The sequence below is a fragment of the Enoplosus armatus genome, chromosome 9, assembly GCF_043641665.1.
Source record: "Enoplosus armatus isolate fEnoArm2 chromosome 9, fEnoArm2.hap1, whole genome shotgun sequence".
NCBI classification, from domain to species: Eukaryota; Metazoa; Chordata; class Actinopteri; order Centrarchiformes; family Enoplosidae; genus Enoplosus; species Enoplosus armatus.
In genome coordinates this window covers 21,340,290-21,364,206 of record NC_092188.1, presented here as the reverse complement: position 1 = coordinate 21,364,206, position 23,917 = coordinate 21,340,290, and the positions used below count along the sequence as shown (strand labels likewise).

Below are 23,917 nucleotides of genomic sequence, written 5' to 3'. Positions count from 1 at the left end.
TTGACAGACAAGGTGACTGAGAAGAGCTGTTAAAGATAACCAATGATTACCTCTCCCTTCCTCTGTACTAGGTCACTTCTTCTAACACTCACTCAACTCTTGGGGGCTAAATAGAGGTTATAAAAAGCCATTTTCACAGGTGAGAGTTTTACAAGTTTGACGGTAGTCTGCATTAAATGTGTTGATCCTAAGCTGCCCACTGAGGCAGATATCAAAGAGCAAGAACGAACAGTTTAAGTAGAGAGTAAAGAGGCAGGCGTGCAGAATATTTAAATACAACAAATGAGTTACAAAGTCAGGGATGGAGAAGAAAACAAATAAACGTGGAGTAAGAATAGATCGAAGTGGCAGCAGGCAGCTGGTGCACTGTGCCCATTCCAGAGGGTTTACTTATTCGGTCAAACACGGTCAAATGTAGGTGACACTGCTGACGAGTAATCATACGCTGCTCATTGTCCCATCCCATGCAACCGTATCGGAGCTCTCTTACCTCTGGGCCGCAGCAGAGCAGCTACACACAGCCCGTAACCTGAGCCTCTCTCTCGGACATATGACAGACCCAACATATCAGCTTCGGGATTCTACTTCTGCCACAAACTGTCTGAGCTGAGTTTTAACTCCTCTATCATTCTTAATACATCATGTTGGCACTGAAAGCATAGACATGACAGTGTATTAACTGGCTTATACGTCTGTGTATTCATCCATTAAAATGAACATTAGCACCTCCCTCCAATTACTCCTCTCTGAAACAACTGACAATGATGAAATTCAGGTTGTGTTTTTGTTTTAAGCTAGCTTTTGACTTGAAGCTAACATTATCTTAATTGATTTATTTGCCCCCTGACAGTGAAAGAACGCCACAACAAGCTGGCAAACCCATAGAGTTGACGTGGCTAACAAATTAGCCAAGAACAATTGTATATTTACACATCTAGCAGACAGGAACAACATTACCATACATTTGGAGTCGAGTTTCTGGCCACCTGACCAAAATTATAAGTCCAATATTCATTCTCCTTTCTGCCCTGGTTTGGTCTTTAGCTTGCTAGCTGCTCAACTATTTGCCCAAGCTAACTAGCTGCTAGCTTTGTTTAGCTGCCATTTGGTGATGAGTGCATACCGTACAGTGGGTTTATCGGAGCCAGTTTATCACTTTTTGCTAAATACTGCTACTGCTGCTGCTGCTACTGGAAATGACGTTGATGAGAGCGCTGACACTGAACTGTATGAAGTAGCCTACTTTTGCAGGCTGTAAAACCAACAAAATTAAGCTAAAACAGGCTAAATGCTCCATTGTGCTGCAGAGCTTAATGTTATTTTTCTGTGGGTTTGTAGATGGGAGCAAACCTTTTTATATCACACATAGCCATAAAAATAAAAAATATTGTTAGTTTGAGACAGATTTGCTATTTATTTTAGGTAAATTAAAACTTACTTGAAGTTGCTAAATTCTATGCACTCCAGCATGTGTCTAAGGGCTACTGTGGACTCTAACAACCCTTTGGCTTCCTTTGACAACCTTTTTCACAACACACATTGTGACTTACTAAAGGAGGAAATGAACAGGTGTAGCTAATAACATTAACAATGGCTCACTTCCAGTAAAATGCCATACCAGTTAGCTATCATTCGCAATACCAGGGCCCTGGAACTAGCAAAACTAAATGGAATGCAGCCCATGGGCCTATTTCACTGCAGACATTTTGACATGGAAAAGCTCAGGTGTAATTAATAACATTAATAATGGTTAATGGTATTGGTCTTGCTGGCTCATGCATGGCTTACATGACACTTAATGGAACAGGGCCAGCCTCAAAGTAATAGTTACACCTGTACTATTCTAACTATGACAAGTCAAAATGTCTGCTGTCAAAAATCCCCAGGCTGTGTCTAAAATCACTCCTTTGTTTACCCATTCAGTATTCCCTACATGATTAACACCCAATGGTTTACTCTATAGTGATATTTGGATTTTGGACACTACACAGAATAGTGCATACATTTTTACACCAAGAATTTGGTCATATAAAATGGTGAAAAGAAATATAATGCACAATGTTGCAAATAGGAAGTGATACAGATCAAAATGTTCTAATTAACTAACTGGCTGCTACTCATCGCCATTCACTCCGGTAGAAAAACGAACCCGTGAATTTTATATATACATAATTAATACATGTATTTTAAGGAATTACACAGAGTTTCGAAAAACTCTTTCCCCTCTACTCTCCACCACACTGTTACCAACTAGAAATTATAAGCCAGGTTTTCCTCCTTTTATGTCAGGTGTCAGCAGGTGCCATTGACTGCTACAGTTGAAAGACAGTATCTTTCTATTTTCCTTTTTTTTTAATTAGGCTGATTTAACTTTACAGAGCAGTCCATCATAGAGCGTCTTTGTGCAGCCAGCCCCAGCTAACTGGTTAATGAAGTGCTACTGGTTCTCTACTCTTCCTGGGAGTTAACTGCATTCGCCTGTTGTCCCAGGAGTAAACTTTAACCAAAGCTCAGTTAGTTTAGCGACACAAGCGGCTGTGAGACTGTTGGAGGACACAGGTTGCATCTCCATAGTACTCTTTGTAACCATTCAAATGAGTAATTAAACCTTTAAAAGTATATTGACCTTAAATATAATTAACGGTAATGGAAAAAAGCCATAATTCTATCAATGATGTGACCTTATTTAACATTAGCCAAAACGCTATATTTGTGGGTGTTTTAATTGTGATACATACTGTACTATGATGGTCCTGATCAGGGCTAAGGAATACACATATATGAATATGTCTCTTTGAGTTTAGTATATTAGTACTGGTACCACCTCACAAAGCATTACCATTATGTCATTTATAAAAGCAGAATCCATCGTGGCACACCGTTCCCACACCACCACTCTCTCCCCATATGCTTCACCAAAAACACTGAGAAGTTGTGTAACATAGTCTAATATCCACTAGGGTCAAACATACTGTGCGTCCAGCTGCTGGGGTCACCACTGTATGTTTGTTCCTGCTGGGAGGAGATCAAAAGGGGTCTGTACTATTACTTACGCGTCTGGCTCTGGCTCCTTGTCATTTTGGGACTTTTGCTGGGGCTGAAGGACGTTATTTACCAGCTCAGTGATCCCACTAAACCACCTGTTCAAATAAGCAAAGTGTGACTGGAACATCGCAATGAGTCATCATGGGAGAAAACAATCTGCCCTCCTGAAAGGGTTTTTTTTTTTTTAGGAGGCAGGCCAGATTCTAAGAAGTGAACAATAGCAGGGACATTCACTACAACCAGCGCAGAGAGAGGAGAAGGCTGGGACACGGGCAGAGCGGCGATTAGTGGAACATTGACAACCAGACACAGTGTCAGAAATACAGAGAGGAAGATAGAAGAAGAAAGAAAGATGATACAGACAGACTTACAGTAGAGGGAAGGAGAGAAGAAGCAGGAAAGCTCTACAGCCAATGGAAATGAGAGCTGCATCAAACGCTCAGCTGAGGGTAACAGGAGTGTCGTTTATTCCAGCCTGGTGGTGCAGTAGGGGTCAGGTTGTCAGGTTGGTTAGCCCTACATATGGTCAAAATGCAGCTACAGAACAGAAGAGCAGGGCAGGTGCATCTAGTCCACATTTGTGATTGAAGTACGAGGCTGCACAAGCCAATCAGAGTGCAGATGACACACTGGATGAGAATGGGCAGCCAGTTAGAGACCAGGGACAATGGGAAAGGGTTTGGAGGGCCTGGCTATAACAAAGCTGGTAGAAAGGAAAAGCCGTTGTCATTGATGTCATGGAAGTCGGCTGTTTACTGTCCAGCACAGAATTCAACAATCCGGTCAATGCTACTCATCCAAAGCTTATAAAACCTAAAATGCCACCGAGCAATTGCAGCGGCTTTCCATGACATAAGTGACATTTCTTTCGTTTTCCTCCCAGACAAAGAGAAGAAAGCCACATGAAGCACACAGCACCGACTGACAGGAAGAAGTGTCAAAGCCTAGAGCACTCTGGGTAATGCAGTTTACTTACTGTGCCGGCTGAGGCTTTGGTTCTTCTTTGATCCTAAAACATAAAAAAAATAAAAAGGTGTGCACAGCTCAGTGCATACAGAACACAAAGAGATGAGGAAAACAATCTAAAAGACACAAAATACTGACACAACTGATATCACTAAAGATGTGCATGACATAAATAATACTTCAACTATAATATGAATAATATTCAGGATATTATAGATGATGCTTTGATGAAAATGACAATAGTAATGAAAAAAAAACATTCAGAGTGACTTTAAAGATAACGTAAAGTAAGTGATGTGGACCAACTTAAACTTAAAAATGACTCAAAAATGAAACTATTACTTTTTTATGGCACTTTGGCTTTCTACAGCAAGAGGGTGGATCCAAAGTGCCCGTCCACCTCCCTACTGCAAGGTTTTATTCAGCACTGGAAGTTTTTCTAAGAGAAATTCCTAATTAATAGTGGCCCCATCACCACGAACCCACCAGCTATAGCCAAGACAAGTTCAGAGTAACCAGCAAGCAGAAGCAGTCCAGCTGAGTGACATTTGAGCGCTGCCTTGAATTGCACTCTGAGCTGCATCACAAGGTGAGGATGGAAGCAGGAGCTCAGTCTGTGCAAAGTTCAACTAAGCCGAGCAGCACATGCTTGATTAGATTCCATTGTGACTGATAGCGTGGCCGTTAACGCATTAGCATCATCATCAAGTGTGGTTGAGGGATCAGTTCACCTAAAGTACAAAAAGACATATTTTCTGACTTTTTTGGTGCTCTAAAAATTACATTTAAAGACTGGAACGGCAACATGTCCTTTCCACAAACAATGACCTTGTTACGATCCGCAAATTTCACTGTTGACAGTTTTCATTGGGACTACTTTCTACAGAAGAAATTGTTCCTGTAAAAACTGTTGCAGTAAATATGATTACATTCAATTCACCTCCATTGTATTAAGGTAGCAGCAGAGGTGGATATCTTATGTCCTATGCAAATAAAACCAAAACTAGATGGCAAGATACCACTAGGGGAAGCGAGAACATGTCATTTGTGATTTGAGTGAACTGACCCTTCAAAATGACGTCATCAAAAAACAGGACTGGAAATAGGTTATGCACTTGATTGTATCTTGACTAGATTTACAAATGGAAGTAGTTTACTTTGGACATAGATTTTTATCTCCAAATCACATTCAATCCACCACTGTCTGTACATTAACAATGTCAGATGATATTGTATAATATTTACATTTCATTCATTAACTCTATATTTTGTTGAAAGAGAATAAATAAGAACCAAAAAGCCGGAAAAGGACAAACTGTTATGACTGTTTCTTACAACAACGTCTATTAAGTAGACTTTCCCTCTAATGACCACATTGGCTCCGAAATTAAGCAAGAGTAGGAGCGGCCAAAGTGCTACAGCCGTCATATACAGCGCCACTAAACAGTCTTTACGTTACACATTCCTCCTGTGGAATCATCTTCAGAAGTTGACATAGGTGTACCCAGAGTAACCCCAGACAGCACAGCCGCCACATGTCTAGCATCTGCACACTATCTAACACTGAGGCTGCCAGTTCAGCCACTGTCTCCTGGTTCAGATGTCACCATGAGCAGAACAGAGACAAGTTGCAGCTGAGAGTCACACGTCAGAACTTCACACACCTCATCACCTCTTTATAAAGTACATAGTCAGCTTTATATAGCTGTGTGAAACGAAATGTGTTAATTGGATTTTGTCTGTGTCTGACCGAGACACAGCAACATTTACTAATCTCGTTCTGTATGAGGGGTCTGATGCTTTATGTCTCATGCCAACACCGGTATTCGGGTTTTGTTTTAGGTCTGCAGCTAACCGTGGTTAATCTCTTACTTTATTCTAATTAATCGATTAGTAGGAAAATAGTGGATAAAATGTACATCACAATTTTGGTGGCCAAAGATATTCAAATTACAATGACGTAAAACACAGAGAAGCAGTAAAGTTTCCCATGTGAAAAACTGAAGCAGCAAATAAAACTCAAAGTATTACATTTTTCCTCCTAAAAACATACTACAGCTAATAGGTGCTATTGGAAAATGAATAAAATGTCCACAGAAAACAATATTCCATCAAGTCAGAATCCCAGTGTGCACACTACATGGATGCTATTCTACTCCCAAACAGATACTAAGGCTAAAACAATTCTCACGCAGAGCATCAGAATATACGGCAATGAAGCCTCAGACTACGGCCCTGGAGCCTCCCAACAGTCTCCTTTAGCAAGAGGTAGAGCACACCAGAGTGAGAAATCTGTCTGTCTGATCTGTGTCAGATGGGTGAGAGAACACACAACAGAAGATATAGTCCTGTGTACCCATCAGTCTCGCTGCTCTGTTTTCCGATGAGCCAGTCCATATTTATCCTCTCGCTGTGTTCTCCCGATGACCTGCAGCGCCGTTCTTTATTGATCCCATCAGCCCCGTCTCTGTGGTCGCATTACAAGCCTCATATTTATCTGATCGAGCCTGCTGCCTGCCTGCCTGCCTGCCTGCCTGCCTGCCTGCCTGGACGGCTGCCGGACAGAGTGTGTGTGTGAGTATCCGTCAATGCATCCGCTTGTGTATGCGTGTGTGCCCATATCCATGTGTGTACTGTACTCATACGTGTGCATATGTGAGTGTGAGCGCACGGTGTATTATTTGACATGGGGCAGTAAAATGAGCAAGTGTAAAATGTCACAAGTGACGTATTCAGTATCCTGGCTGCTGAGGAGGCCTGCAGGGCAGATACAGTCTCTGTTTTCCATCTCTTTAACCTGTACTCTCTCTAATAATCACTCTGTGCAGGTTTATGGCTTGAAAATGCTACCCTGCTTCCCATGAACCCCCCCCCCCCCCCCCCAACACACACACAAAATAGGAAACACACAGGTTTGTGCAGAGCATCTCCATGTCTCAATGTATGATTCTCTCTTTTTCTGTGCCAGAGTGGCGGTTTTAAGTCCTGATCAGCGACATGCTGCTGTTATGTGTAGTCTCCGTGGTTGTATTTGGGTTTCTACCTTCTCTGCTTCACTGGCTGTGCACAGAGAGGCAGCCAGGTCTGACAATGACTGATGCTACACTGCTCTCTAGTGGACAGATGTGCTGCATGAACCTCTTAAGATCCAGATTCCTGGAGTTCTATGAGGGAATGTGTAAAAAGTAGATTTTAAGGCATTGCGATTTGAGTTTCTGTGCTGCCGTATAACAGAAAATAGCAACGGATAGAAGAAGGGAGATAAGGGAAATAAAATAAGTGAAGCTGAATTGTTATTTCTGAAAGAGTGAGTAGTTTAAAAAGTAATACTCCGTTTGTTATTTCAGTCATCCAAAACCCTGCTGGTGGCAGGATGCTCAGCAGGACTGTTTAACTAAAACTTAAATGATAAGTCAACAAATCGATCAGTTAATTGACAGAGAATTAATCGTTTAAGTCACTTTTCAAGCAAAAATGTCAAACGTTTACTCGTACCAACTGTATGTTCTGCCTTTTCCAGTTTGTTTGTGAATTGAATAACTTTGGATTTTGTTCGGACAAAATGAGCAATATTATAACACAACAATAGCTGACACATTCTTGAAAGCTTTTCAGAGCAACCTGCCACCGGAGAGAACTATCTTGGTGAAAAATGTCTCATTTGTACAGAAGGGGATACACGCCCCAGTAACACCAGTAACCCCAGTAACCTCACACAAACTGGGTGGCGTGAGCAGCAGTAGCCACCATGAGCAGGAAATGTGCAAATCAGTCAGCAGCTCTCTTGTTGAGGACTCGGTTCAACTCAGATGGGAGTGAGGTCCTTAGGAGAGCTGGAGTGACGCAGCTCCTTCTGTAGAGACAGCAGGACAATTACACAGCGGGCTGCCACGAGGACCTGAACATTTTAGTAAGATCCCAGAGATTTAATTAATCTGAGCCCTCTGAAGATATCTCTGCTAATAAGCAGAGGGGGAGGGGAGGAGGAGGAAGATTCTTAAAACCGTACCTCCCTCTAAACTGTGCAATCTCTCTGCCTCTCTTTCACCCATAAACTGCTGCTCCTTTGCCTCGGTCGCGTTGAGGCAAATACATTGATGTGACAGCTGTACAACGAGCCCTGAATCATCACATTCCCCCACACCCAGAACAAGGTTGGCAACATGTCAAATGCGCCACAGCAGGTCCAGCAGCAGCTAATGTGCATCTAACAACTTCTGATGGGCAGCAGAAACAGAGGGCCCGCCCACTTAGAGTCACCGAACTCGGTTGCCAAGTAAAGGCCTGGCACAGAGGACGCGGCCGTCCATTGATATTGTAGTCACAACATTTGGGCACGGATTGTCGGAAGCTTTGGTGAAAATGAATGTCATTGTGCATCTAAAGAAACATTTTGTGAAACTGATATATTTCCCCCTCTGCTCTGAGGAGCGTTTTGGCATCTTTCAGCTCATTGTTTAGGTTTCTCTGGTGCTCTGATACACATACATATATATAAATAAAGATAGAAACTTCTAAAGTAACCCTTAAATTTAGTTGTCTTCTCCACAGAAATTAATTTAATGCATGTCTATTGTATTTCATACAATATATAAAGATTCTTACACCCTTAAAATCAAGAAAAATCGCAATCCCCCCGTGGAGCTTTGACGACCCTGATGGGGGTGGGGACCCCCAGGTTGGGAACCACTGCCCTACCTGACCAACAAGCAGACAGACAGACAAAGTTAGCGAATAGTTGGTGAACATAGTGGAGCGTTCAGCTACTAAAAAGCCAGATATTTTTACTTTACTTCACAATGATAGTTATCTATTTAAATGGATCTATGCATGGGTGAAATGTTTTTTCCTTAATGTCAACAAATCCCACGAAAAGACCCAAAATTTGTTGGTCTGCCTCTATTTGTTGGGGACTATTTTCAGCCACAAATTGATACACATTTGGAGTATTTACAGCAACCGTTGTGGCATTAACTCAAAATAGACTTCAGTGCCTGTGTTCATTGTAATAAAGGCACATGTCACTCAAGTGGCTCATTCATGTGCTTTTAATAGTTTTTTGGACAACAATGGAGCTCTACGGCATGGAGGAATAAAAAATCGACAGGCTTTTCTTTAAACAATTACTAGGAAAAGATATTTGGGTGCCAGCACCAGAACATGAGGCAGGTAGCAGCTATGGAACACTACATTTTACTTGCAGCCTGCTGTATCAATATCTAATCAATCATCCATCAATTTACTGGCTGTAGATCACCAACAACAAAGTGCTTCTGTTCGTTTTAGGCACCAACAGCAGGCCCACACGCTGTCACACTATACTGAGCTTCCACACATGCCACCCAAGGCATAATTACTTTCCAATTACACCACCTCCCCTGCCTAAAGTGTGCCGGGCATGCCCAGCAAGTCACTCTAAGGTCTCTCTCTCTCTCTCTCCCACTCTCCCTCTGCTCCTGTCTTTGAGCAAACTGCTACTCGGGACCTTTTCTATTTCCTTCTCAAAAGTCCGCCAGACGCTGGTAGAGCGGCTGAGAACAGACGGGATATGGTTGGATGTACAGCAGCGACTTTCCTCAGGGAAAGTGTGACTTTTCACTGACTACCACGATGCAGAAGAAAACAAGCCTGAACATGGCGCCCAACTCAACAGCTGACTATCCCTCGAAACGTGAATGTGGGCTTCTGTGGAGCCCTGCTAGATTGTGATGAAGGTGCCTCCACTGTATGTCTATGTGCGTCTGTTGTGTGTTGGCTTGCTCTGGATCCTTTGCACTCAGAACTTCCTCTCAGAGTGCAGGCCAGACTGACTTGACAGCACGTCCCAGCAGAGACGCTACAATGCAACGTTACAAATGCCTCCTCAAATTATTTCAGAGTAGGATATTGGCATCCCACAGTGCTTTGACAGTTAGAACAGAGAGCAAGACGTAGCTTCGTCTTGGCATCAACACTTAAGTAGAAAATCTTGTGATGGAGGATCTCATGGCTAAGCAGTGACCCTGCAGGCCCTCGGAGTCCACTACAGACTGAGTGATAATTGGATCATAAGAGAGTAATCTGGCTCAGTGGGTAAATACCAACTACATACATCATTAACACCATCCCAGCCAGTCAGTGCTGCCAGGAGATGAGGTTAATGTCTGTCTCAACTCACTCAGAGGCGAGTGACCTACAGGGAAATCTCTCACTGGAGATGGCTGAATTCTGTTCTTGTCTTCTTGTAACAGTACGCTGTGAATGTTACGTTGATGCAGTATAGTATGATGTTAGTGATACATTACATAGGTTTTTTGAATGTCTCCTGCAACGGAGTCACGAGAAAAGGCCACACCTTAGTAGCCTGCCTTGGTGGGTTACAATGTATCTGGTAACTCTATGGTCTGAAAAATGTCTAATGCTTATCTAAATTGTTTAAATAGAAAAAAAGTTTGCTGATATTAGTTGCAAGAAAATATTATGTATGTCAATGATACAATCAAGAATTGACTATGTAATATAATTTCTATTACTATGGGGGTTTTTTAAGCAACAACAACTACTTTATTACAATACAAGAACTAATTTCATTATAGGACACTTTAAATCACTAAAACGGTTTAACATTGCTAATATAGGGATATAAATAGGGGTCTGAATGGCCAAGCACCGGACTACTTTACAGGTGTTTGAGCATACCGGAGACCAACGTAGGTATAATACTAGGCATACAATTGCAAAAACATGTGTAAGATGATTAAAAGACATGGGGGGGGGGTGGGTGAGGAGAGAGGGGTGAATGTGTGTAGCATTTTAGTTCAAATGAATTGTTTGTTTTATTCGATTCGATTTTTTGTCTCTGCATGTCCAATTTGGGATTGAATTTGTGACCATTTGGACAAGTGTGTTAAGTGCAAGTTGTTTATATCAGAACAAAACCAAACCAAAGAAAACTAATGTGATGTAGACACGGTTGTCCACATCATCTGTAACAATGCCTATATTGTGCGTATTTGTGAAGAAATGTCCAAAATGTGCAAACAACACTGAATAAGTACATGTTGGATAGTTAGTAGGGGAAAAAAAACGTATTTACTGTAAAATCTAGCAGAAACTCCAACCACATTATATTCCACTCAAAGGCCCTTAACAATGTGTCACTGTACTCCGCCCTCCACATAAAGCAAAGCAACATGCACAGTGTATGACCGTGTCAGCATTATCCCAGATATATAAAACAGATATCTCCCACTGTACCACCTCTACTGTACATTCCCTGCAAATCTCCAAGAAAAGGAGAGCGTGCACTAAAAATAGCAGCTGATTTAAAGACAGACGATTAGACTTTGAGACACCTGTTCATTCTACTTCTCCAATAAATGCCAGAAGAAGTGCTACTTAACACTTTCTCTCCACCTTGAAGAAGATTAGGGGCAGGGGATAGAGCGCTGATAACTTCCTCTGGCACGGGGCGCTGGCACTGCGCGATAGGCAGGGCAGGAGGGACGGCGAGAGGGCAAGCGCCTCTGCGTGGAGGGGTTGGCCAGCTACCCACAGCTGGGCCTTAGAAAGCACAGATAGGATTGAATCCTCGGGGCACACTCATCAGAATAGGCAATCTAACAGCGCACAAGCCAGACCTCCTGACCAAGGACTAATATTCAGATTGTCAAACAAGAGTTGGCAACAGCAGATTTTCTGAGCAACGGGGAAGTGGCTAATCTGCTGCCAAATATAACTAAAATCCATCTGTTTCCTTAGATTACCTGCCAGGATTCAATTGAGCTGCTCCATATCTCCCCTCCTGAGAGATTTCCAAGTGGCAAAGAGTCAGCTAATCACCCAGCAGCCCACACATTCACAAGTGTATTTCCATGCAAGGCTCACAAGAAACATATGTACAATATTCATTTGAATACGGCCAGTTTATTGTACAGTGCAAACGTATCAACTATATGAGCAACATTTAGTCAGAGCTAGTGATACACCATGTTTGTGTTCTTGCACATATGTGCTGGCTTGCTTGGGTAATGGTGTGTGTGTGTGTGTGTGTGTGTGTGTGTGTGTGTGTGTGTGTGTGTGTGTGTGTGTGTGTGTGTGTGTGTGCGAACGTGTCTTCCTTTGTATGTGAATGCTTGGCTGCCTCTCCTGTCAGCCCACTTTATTCATCCTGACACAGATACATTTTATTCTGGCTGCGATCAGCACTTTCTTGGCAGCTGACATTGTCCCATGCTAACGTCACAACCCCTCCCATACACGGCTCAACAGCTCCACTGGGAATACTCCAGAGAGCTCAGCTCTAACCCCACCGCGGCGAGGTCACCGCCCTCTGCGTTAGCCCAATCTCTAGCTCCAACAGCAAGACAGATACGTGTCTCCATGTCCTCCTCTAACCCTTTACTACACACGGTGAAGCATCAAACCGCTCCTCGAGCACCAATTCTGTCCGGTCTCGCTATTTCCGCGTTATTTCCAGTGTCATAGTCAGCAAAAAGCCAAGTTTCAGCCTTTCCTCCTGGCTTCTATGTTGACGGAATATATTGCAACTGGAACATCTCAGGCTTATTCCCAAAAAAATAAGATACTAAGAGCATCAGCTAAAAAAAAAAAAAAAACTAAATTGTAGCAGAATTAGAGATGATCATGATCATACTCCAAGTCTCTACCACTATCTTAACCCTCACACTCCACTCCACTCCTCCATCCACGTCCTCACACATACAAAAACCTCTCTGTGCTGTTGTTGTTCCTGGCTGGGAGCAGTCGGTGGGCTGTACTGAAACTGCAGTCAGCTGTCTGTGTCTCACTCTGGGCTATAATAATAGCCCGGCCGTGGCTAACAATAGAGAGGTAATAGATACCGTGCCTATTGTTGGCCCAGCCTGCTCTACTCCTTCCTGTCCCAATTCATCGCTGCAAGCACGTCACTATTAGCTTGCTTAACTAAGCGGCACACGGTGCACACAGGCAGACAAGCACAGGGAAAACCTGATATCACCTCAATGCAAACAGGTCACACCCATCACTTTGGGAAAATATTTGCTGTAGAGGCCATATCATGTTACGCACCCTGGGATTGAGGTATCCGTTTCCCCCATGAAGTGTATACTGCACAGACCACATAAGACATACCATAGGGGCTTTAAGGCTTGCCACGTTCAGCCAAATAAACAGATGTTGGCGACAATACTGTGCGACTGAAATGAACTCGAACTCGCCGTCTGTCAACATCTGTCCGATGGTGGAAAGATGTGTTTGACTTTGGCTGCTGTAAAATCCCAAATCAAAAGGATTCCCTTGCATTAGCCGCCTCTCCGCGCAGATTTAAAGCCAACCAGCCAACCAACCATCCAAGCAGCCGCCCACTCGAGGATAAGGCGACCAGCTTCTACTCGCCGTCTATAGCAAACACAGCCAACCCCCCGCCTCCCACCCCCTCCTGCTCATGGCCTGATGCCTGGTGACTTTAAATGCCTGCATTTCCCGCCTTAAGATACTACTTCAAATGATTGTATTTATGTTTTACAAAGGAGGATTTCTATGCTTCTGTGCAGCAACACCCCCCCCCCCTTCCACTACTACACATCCAGGCCATCTCAGCATCACCATGGCGATGGCAGCAGTATCTCAGTGGGACGAGTGATATTAAGGGATTAGTGGGAGATCCTCCATCAGACTTCGGTCGAGGAGCACGATCCCGGGATCACAACATCGCCTCTCTGTGTCTCTCTCCTGATCAGTGTCAGATGATGGGGATGAAAGAAAGAAAAAACAGGCCCCCTCTCACTGTTACTTCCATGGTAGATACTGTAGCGCACGCAAGAGTACACAAGCCGAGCAAGCGTGAATACACTAACGCGTGCACACATACAGATACTGAATCTGTGGAATAATGCATTTAAAGCTCCCACAAAGCCACCTCCAGCCCTAGGCAGTGTGAGCAGTGGTCTATACGCTGTACAGTATGTCCTAGTGTAGGTTACATGGTAGTGCCTGTGTGTAGTGTTCAAACAGTGGGGCTTATATAAGGGCCGCGGCTGCATTAGTGACGTTATGATAGCGGCTGCTCTTTATCCTCCCTTATTTATGTCAGTCGGCTGCTTCTGTATTCTACCTCCAGCAGCATCTTACTGTACATGTAAAGCACTGTAATGCTACTAAACATCTAACCCCTGATCCCTGCCAGACCTCTAAGAACAATAACCAATTAAAAGCGATGGGAGCACAAGAGAGCAATAAAAGTTGCAATATGAATTACGTGCAAGGCAAACAGGAAATGCATTGCAATAAAGAAATAAAACATCGAAAGCAAGCAGCCTCACAGCAATATTAAAAACATGTGATTACAGTATGTATTTTCTGAAAAAAACAACAACAACCATGATGTGATGGGAGCAGGGATTGCATAAGCAAATGTAAAGTTTTCCAACAGAATCACTGCACCAATCATTACATAATAAAATCTACTGTCTGGTTGTGAGGCCTCCACGGAGCTAATGTGTGTGAGTGTGTGGGCGTTCCATTGAGAGTGTAGTATCTCTGTCTGTGTGTGTTGGACGAACACGGGGAGGCTGCATTTGTTTATAGAAAGCACTGGATGATTGGAGTTTTGGGCCACACAAAGGCGCATTAGAGGGACCGGCAGCGTGCACGTGTTTGAGTCACCAGCTTGCACCTGCTCCGACCAGCTGAGTCTTGAATGAGCAGAACACGGACAGACACACAAACACACACAGGGAAGGAAAGATTAGAGCGCCCTGTGTAAACTACCGCTAGTAAATATACCAGCTCACACACAGAGCAAAGCATCTGGTGGGGGTGAGGGCTATTAACAAGTCCTTTTATTGCTTACTGTAATTTCATTATTTTAATCTTCACATTTAATTTGGGTTTGTAGCTGCTCTTGTACCCGTGGATCTCATTACCATCATTTCAACGAGGAAAAAGCAACCAAGCTCAACATTTTAGGCCTATATCCGGTAGACTTTTTCTACTTAGTCTCACTCTCACAACAGGGTCAAAATCTGGGACAAAAATCCTAACAAGGGTCTGGGCTGTGTTGTGTCTCTTTTTAAGAATCTGCAACATGAAAACGAGCTTATTGTGGGTCGTAGTTTAGCAGAAATAGGACTTATTAAGGTGGCCCATATGAAATGAATGAGCTTGCATTCTGGGGTGAGTCTAACTTTACTCAAGTTGTGCCCTGGTCCAAAAATGAAGCTTAAAGAACTCCTTCCTTAGTAGCAGCCTCCCTCACTTGAGCTAATGCACTTATATCTAAGGATGTTAGTTTAGGTGTTACAGACAGTGTTAGCTGTCTAACTCTAAGCAAAAAAGCCAACAAGCGTATTTCCCAAAATGTCCAAACTAGCCTTTTCTAAAACTATTAACCCATACCATTTCCCAAGGTGTAAAATTATTCCTTTAATTTGATCGTCCTTGAAGTTTATCACGACACTTTAAGCAATAGAGTCCTGAGGCCTGACTTTCTTCATTTCCTCACAAACTCTAGCTGCTACAATGCCGCTTTTGAAATTGAACAACAGGCTAATAAACAACGCTGGCCACTTTTCAAAAAGAAAGTGCAAACTGCAATGATGAATGGCAAAAAGGAGCTGTGATGAATGCTAGTCATTTTCATCAAATTCAAGCCTGGTTTTGTTCAATGATTCTGTCGTTGAAAATGTAAGAATGAATGCATCAGTTCCACTGTTCTTTCATTAGCTCTGTTTCACTAAATGTACTCTCTCTTCATGAGGAGGTCTTCTGTCTTATTGGGGGTTGGAGCTCGTCCTGTGAGCTTCTTTGCCTTGCTGCCTGGCTTTCCTGGACGCCTAAATGACCGCAGGCCTTGCTGCCTGTTTAGATGCCTGGCTGCTTGCCGGCCACTGCAGAAAGCTGAATGTCTCCACTATTAATAGTCCAACTAACAGCATGAGGGTTCTCACGCTTTGAGAGCAATCAGCTTGAGATGACCTGGTGCCACGTTCCACCTTTAGTATTTGGCCATTCAGCCGCCTCATAACTCTCTCTACCCAGGTATCTGTTTCTCTCTCCTGCTCTCAGTCTCTGTCTCTCCCTCGCTTGCTCACAGTGCATGTACACCGACTTAAACAGAAAAGATTCTCTGGATTCACGCACCACTGCCACACTATGTTGACAAACCCTGGTCACAGGGACTGATTTAGCTGATTCGCACGTCATCCGCAGAGTAACAACTAGCTGGTGTAGTCCAGTCAGAATGAAAACCTGGATAATGGCCACGTGGTTATGAGACCTCGGCTGTACAGAGCGGAGAGATGTCTTTTTCTCTGACCTTTCAGGGTTCAACAATCATAAAACAAACCCTGAGGGAATGTCACAGGGGAGAGAAAAGGCACCACACCTCACTAGTTATACTATCTGCACTGACACAGCACCTGTCCCACGGCCTTCCCTTTGCAGTTTCAAAAATCTGTAACAAACATGGCCCCTGTTTTGCATCCCCAATTAGCGTATGTAAAGCCCATTAGTGTGTTGTGCTGAATTTGTCTCAACTGTATCATCACACTGCCCGGCGGTTGTGAGAAATACATTTAACATCAACGCTGCCAGCTACTCTATAGCGGGCACATATGTTCCTCAGAAGTGATGGGCTTCCCTCAGAGGGTCAGATGCTGTATATCTTCCTCTACATTGACTCTACTCAGGGTGGATGGGGACGGGGGATGGGCAATAAAAGTGATAAAGTGGCCCCTTCTCTGTGCCTTTCGCTCTCACGTTTCTACTCTCCCTGCTCTGGTTGGCTGAGGCTACCTTTTGCATTTTCTATTCAACTCCTTTTTTCCGTTTTTCCCCTCCTTAAACAGCTCTACCTGCATTTGTATCGCATTGTGTTGGTCTCATTCAGGCTACTCTTGCACAGCACGCTGGGAGGCTTATGTAACAACAGGCCAGATGTTCTTGTACTGGAGCTGTGGTTGGGTTCTGTTCTGGCTCAGTCCAGGAATCGCTATTCCCTAATGTTGCAATCATACATTTTTAAACATCTATTCATCTGGGGAAAGTAATACATAGCATCACATTTTCACATGCAGGCTGGAGTACAAACAATGCTTTCTGTGGCTGGGGATTTGAACTGGCGACCTTAACATACACGGTATCTGCTTATGATTTTGCCAGTCTAACATTAACCACTTAAATACAGTTAATTATGAAAAAAATTACAGCAGCTTGAGGCACTGCTGACTAATTATTTAACACGTACAGTAAAAAGGGATCGCACTGCGCTGCAGAGTACACTTTATTATACATTGCTATAAATATTCAACATCCCTTGTACTAGTTAACACAACCTACTTCTCATTCTAAAATATTTTCCTACTGTCATGTTTCGCCAAGGGCATTTCAAATTGCGCAGCCAGGGGCAGGAAAATCCCTTCAAACTTTGCTTGAGGGATAAGAGCCCAGAAGAGAATAAAACCTATGCTGACGATTGCAGATGTTATTTAGAACAAAGCCCTGAGAGACAATGGAGCCCGACGCTGTGCTGTGCCACGCAAGAGAACAGCAGGCTATGGGAGATGGCAGGCTGATTGCTCTGTCAATGGGGACTGAGGCTGTCATATCAGCAACGAGACCTGATAGCATCTCAGACGTCAATGTCTCTCCTCTCATTTTCTCTCTGATGTTCTCTTCTCCTTTCCTGTCCTCTCTTCCCTCCCTCGGCCCTTCTCATTTCCTCTGCTAACCTGTCCTACACTTTCCTCTTGTCCTGCCCTCTCCTCTCCTTTTCTTCCATCTTAGCCTTTCCTCGTGTGTCCTCTCCTTTTCCTTTCTCAGCCCAGCCTAACATAACAAACACAAGACAAGTCAAATTGAAGCTTTTGTTTTATTGCCAACTAATCCCACAAAACAACCCAAACCAACAATGGATTGATCCCACTAAAAGGTTTGTGCCGTACAGCTGCATCATCATCCAAAAACGATTAAAAACACATCAGTGAGCCACACCGTTGTACTTGGTGACATGTTCTTTTATTAACCTGAACATAAGCGCTGTAGTTTATTTTGAGTCACACACACATGCACTGCTCTGCTGCTATAAATATTCTCTCGCGCACCAACCCTCTGATGAAAATAGTCCCCAACAAATGCGCTTTACTCCGGTTTGAGTGACATTTGCTAAAATTACAGTTTCCTGCTGTCTTAAGAAACAACACAGCCGTTTTAACGCTACATAAGTCTATATTTTATGTAAACTATTGGTCAAATGTATGTAATGTGAAAGGGGTCATTTGTAAAGTCGAACACGCAGAGAATTATCACCCCACCCAACAGGTCCACTCGGCTCTACACAGAATTTAAGCTCATTGTTTTGATTTTCAGCCCTGCCACTTTACTGTTTTGCTTCAGTCTCACTGCTCTCATCAACTTTGTGTCAGGCAGCAATGGGCGGTAAATACTGATAAACCTGTTGTACACTACCAGCCCAGCACCAAATGGCAGACTGACGAAGTTAGCAACCAGCTAGTGAACAAAGCAGAGCATTTAGCAACCTCTCAGTAGTTGGTGAGGACTAAAAACAGAGCTAGAGTAGATATTAAGCCTCTCTCACACATAGTCCCCAGTAAATTACTGGGATAACCTCTCAAGCACCGCCAGTGATTTTCACTGTTCACACATGCAACTACATTCAGGAACATTCCCGTCCTGTGCCTTTTCACACATGGAATAGGTGGGACAAAGGACCATCCAGCAAATGGCGGTAATGCAATACTTATGGATGCTAACTGGCATAAAACTCAACAGAAGAAGAAGACGGTGGGGCAAGGTTAGTCTCGCATAGCCAGACATATCACCACACTTCGTTTTAGCGCTGGAGAAAGTCTGGCAGAACCCATTATCATTCTGGTGTTTGTATTTCTTTGAACTAATCACAGTCGTCTTGGGCGGCGCTAAGCCCAGGATGCAGCGACGGTGCCCTCGCAAAACGTTAACACGCAGATAGCGGAAGGCTGAAATAGTCGGCCAATGGCAGACTTATCCAAACAACCCACATCCGGTGAGTCAGACTAGGGCAAGACAAACCCGCGAGCGCATTGGCAAGGCATCTGTAACCACGTCAGGGATTCAAATACATCACCAGCGGATTCTTGTGATTGGTTTTTTACGTGCTTGTCCGCGCAATGTTACCGCTTTCATTCGCAACACAGCCATACCGGCATTTTCCCTGAAATGTTACAAGGTAATGAGGTGGAAACATTGGCGGTACAGATTTCCCTGAATATCTTTCCCTGCTCCCATTTGCACATGATCCCATGCAGGAAATGTTCCTGTGCAGTTCAGGGATAGGCTGCATGATTGAAAGGGCCTTTAGACTCACATTCTCCAGTTGGCCAGAAACACAACTTCAAAGAAATGCCATTGCTGCTCCAGGTCTGCAGGATGTGCAAGTAGTGTTTGCTAACACCCACAAGTGGCCAAAAAACGGATTAACGCTGCTTCAAAAACAAAACAATATATTTCTGACCTGTTTTTACAAATGGGTTTGGGGCTGAGTGCCACAGACAGGACAGGGAAGTCAGAAAGTACTGAGAGACGGACTAACACAGTGTTGGTTTTGGTGTTTTCGTGGGATTTTTTGACAACAAGAAAAACATACAAGAACAATAACAGTCTCCGTGCTTCAGCCAAGGTAAATCTGTAGCTTAGCTAGCCTACATTCAGGCACTGGGGATGTATACAGGATAAAACAGAAAAGGCAAATGAAGAGAGAAAAAGAGCACATGCAAGTACAGGGCTAAACAGATTAATGGCTGACATGTAACAAAAATAAAAAAGGTGCATGGATAGGAGAGCGCCAAAGGACCCGCTAAAAGGTCTGTGCCATACAGCTGTATCACCTCAACATTAAAGTAATGCAGCTTCCCTCCCATAATAGCACAGCTTATGAGCAGTTTGTAAATATGTTATTTCATATATTATATATCATTTTAATGATGGCAATTGTGTTCTAACCAGATTTCCTGTCCTGCTGAGCCAAACTACTTGACAACATGCCAACCTTCCATAACCAAAACACATTGTTACTTTAATTGGCATGATGATGTATTCATTTGGCGTGCGTTCTGCTTTACAGAGTCAAGACAGCATCCTCCCTCTCTCTCTCTCTCTCTCTCTCTCTCTCTCTCTCCCTCCCTTGGGGAAAGTGGTGGGGGATGGGAGTCTCTGGAACGCTCATGACAGAATCTGCTCTTTGCATGGGAAGAGGAGTGAGCATGGGTGAGTGAGCTGAGGGAACAAGAGGAAGGCAGAGAGAGAGAGAGAGAGAGAGAGTGCCTATACTGTATATTGTCCAGTGGGAAGCTTCTCAGCATTGCCGCGCCTCATTTCACAACCATAGGTCTCTCTCTCTCTCTCTCTCTTTTAAAATTTGCTTTATTGGCATGAACATAACTAAGTACAGTATTGCTACAGCAGGTTGTACAAGCTTTACAATGGAAGTATAATCATCTAGACTGTAAGAGAACTACACTATACAACACTACACACTACCGGGTACTGTACATTATACTACGTCACACAGAAACATCAAGTGTTGTTTCACTGGTTTTCTCATATTTTGCAGCTTCCATGACACTGACGGTGTTTTTCAGATATATGAGTTTTGTTTTTGAAATTCTCGGTATTCGACTTTGATTTTGGTAAATGGTTTTGCTTCTCCTGTCTTAATACAGGCTACAGTGTACCAGGAAGTGTTGCTCTGCCTCTGGCTCTTCGTTGCAAGGATGCCAGGTTTGTCTCTGTCCACCAAGTTGTGGTCACTTAATGTGTATTTAGTTAAGGTCTTTCTCAGTTTCTGGTCGCACAGTGCCCAGAAACATCTCTCACTTGGTAATGTCTGTCCAGTGCCAAATAACAATGACGTTTTGATGCTTAGGCCTCTGTGTGTGTGTGTGTGTGTGTGTGTGTGTGTGTGTGTGTGTGTGTGTGCACTCTCCTACTGTAGAGCCTCCAGGGACTCAGGGCCTCTCTGTAGCTCTAACCTCAGCTGGTATCCTGAGCTCTCTAGCACTATCAGATAAATGACCAGGAAAAAAAGGAGGGAGGGGGGGGGGCAGGCGAGGTGTGTGATGTGTGCATGTGCGGTGGGGGGAGGCGGGGGGTAACAGAAAAAGGAAATGGGATGTGATCAATCAAAGCTAATTCTAGGTCAATGCTCTTCATGTTGAACACACACACACACACACACACACACACACACACACACACCAACCCTCTACACCTCTCACCATAACTATGTTGCATGCTAACCAGGAACATGATTGTTTAGGATCACTAAAATAAGATTCCCAGCTCCAAACCCCTTTATTAGTCATGTAAACCGTTCCATTCATAATGAAATGTCCACGTTAAATAATGAATATCTCACGAAAATTAGATTCTTATCACTTTTACCTCCCAGTGTACAGTGTGGATCAAAAGTGTAAACAGGGATGATGCAGTACAAAATAATTACAGTGTAACGGCGCATATAGAAACAAGGTCATATTCAACATAGGGCCGGGAAATATGGCTGAAATTAAAGGGACAATACACCAATTTTACTCATGAAGATCAGTCACAAAGAATACTACTCATCGTGTGAAAATTGTTGTATAATGTCCTCTGTGGCTCAAGAAAGACTTCTCCAAAGTCTCCTAAGCTTGGACTTTGAAACTACACGTTTAACAGAAAGTTTACGCTTACAAACTGGGGTTCATTGAAAGACATGTGGTTTTACCAGGCATGGGAGGACGTAATGAAGAGATTCTCAGAAGTTGCAGTATGGGAATTGTAGAACACTGATATTTTGGATGAAAAGTCAGAATATTTCGGCCTCTGCTGCTTCGATTTTGACCAGTCTTGTTTGAAATCTCCCAATTCAATGGAAGTGCACAAGTCTAGCTTCACAGTATTACTAAGAATATTTTTTATATTAATATATAACGCAACATGTTGCCAACTCATATACCAAGTCATGTTTATTGGTATTTAATTAGAGTTTGCTCAATTTATGATATCATCATTACAATGTCATGATAGTTACACTGTATAATGTCGATGCTGAAGCACTGATTGAAAATAGTGTAAATGTCAATCCTAAAATTTCAGGAACCAATTCTTTTTTTTTTTAATGGGACGAAATTGATCTCAGATGGGGGTCTTTAGACAACATGTTCATCTAAGTTCATCTCTGAGATAAGACGTCCTAAAGCCTCCTGACACACATAATGTTCCCAGATACAGGAAACAGAACGGGAACTTGGGGACATCCTTCGTCTTGTGCAACAAAAATGGGGGTGCCCAAATAGATGGCACAGCAGCAGACACCTTAGGGCCCTGGGATAGCTGCATCTCAGTGGGAGTCCCTCCTACAAGGCAGCCAGTATAATTAGCACTGTCACAGGAGGTCCCTGAGCGAATGACACAGTCCCCCCAATTCATGAGCTGAACACTGTCACAAGGAAGAGGAGGAACTGGGATATTTACTGGGACGCTTGTTATGTGGTCTTTAAAGGGGAAAGACAGCTAGATTTGCTTATATGTCGCTATATCGCTCAAAGATAGGCGTTATGATAGTGTGTGTGTGTGTGTGTGTGTGTGTGTGTGTGTGTGTGTGCGTGCGTGTGTGTGTGTGTGTGCTATAATATCAGCGTATGCCCTCATAATACAGGTAACACTATATGCAGAGTGAGAGACAGAAACAATGACAAAGCGTTAGAGGATAGAGGTGTAGAAGACAAAGTCAGAGTTAGGATGGAGAACATTACTAGCCCCCTCCTGACCCCTCCCCCTCCTAGCCACCAAGCAGAACCAGGAAGCAGCCCTTGAGGACTGGAGGAGCAGGAAGAAAAAGGAGAAGTGGAGCCCGGGGCGTTCTGTGGGTCACCCCATCACAGGCAGCTGATGCCTGCCTGTAGGATACAATGCGTCTGGGTGGGTGGGGGTGGGGGTCCCACAACCATCATTACTGTACTTCTCAGAGACTCATTGATGCACGGAAAGCCAAGATAGCTGATAGCACCCGGCACAGCTCCAGTTTAATGGAACAAATGCACCTGGAGCCATGCTTGAATTGTAGTGACGACTCTATACAGGCTTTTGTATGTAGAAATGCTGCACCATGCACCATGGTAGCTGAACAGTCTAATAAAGGTGAAAAATCCCCCCAAACTATTCTTTAAACAAAAGACATGTTAAGATTCTGAAGTACATGACTACTCTGTGACTGCTGCTTTGACGAGCTTTCTAGGACAGGATTCTAAGAATGAGCTATAGATATGTAGAGCGCCGCCTTATGGACTTATGGAAATCGATTCTCATTGGTGCATCACATTTTGTACATGCAGACACACACATACACAGGCCTGCTAAGAATGAGCAGGCTAAGAGAGAGCAGCTAATTACATGCGAGTCAGCAGCACTGGATTTCCATCCACGCTTTCTGTAGCACCTCCAGTGAGATGACAGCAAGTTGGCAAGCCCTGCAGCTGGAGGCTTCTCTCTCTCCCTCCCTCTCTCTCTCTTCTCCATCCCTCCATCCTCCCAGGATTCCCTCTGTTAGATTACACACTTCGATGTTCAAGCTGCCACTTTCCCGAAAAGCCATCCGAGCCCGCTGTGGGACTGGACCGTGACTGCGACAGCGCAGATGCACGGGCTATAGGGTTGGATGTTGCAGTGTGGGTGTTTGTTTCCTGCTGCAAAATAACGCCACGAACCATCCAATGACAAGTTAATCCACTGCAGTTCAATTCAAGACTCAGGAACTTTATTTGTCACATGCACATGTAGGATGTGCAGTGAAAGTGAAAACGCAGAGATAACGCGGAGCACAGAACAAAAAGCAACCGCAACAAAAGTTGTACCTATGCCAGGGCTCAGCACATTAACGCTGCTT

General features: G+C 43.6%; 1 protein-coding gene across 5 annotated transcripts in view; it reads right to left on the bottom strand.

The window, feature by feature from the left end:
* rims2a (regulating synaptic membrane exocytosis 2a) overlaps positions 1–23,917 on the bottom strand; it is a 135,196-nt gene that overhangs the window by 109,128 nt on the left and 2,151 nt on the right. For 4 of the 5 annotated variants that reach the window (XM_070911386.1, XM_070911387.1, XM_070911385.1 and 1 more), the window contains exons 2-3: positions 4,022–4,054; positions 3,054–3,140 (exon numbers count right to left, since the gene is read on the bottom strand). In XM_070911386.1, coding sequence (XP_070767487.1) covers positions 3,054–3,140; positions 4,022–4,054 — 120 coding nt within the window. Of the gene's footprint in view, positions 1–3,053; positions 3,141–4,021; positions 4,055–6,367; positions 6,409–23,917 lie in introns of those variants that run through there. The other variant, XM_070911388.1, reaches the window with a different exon arrangement.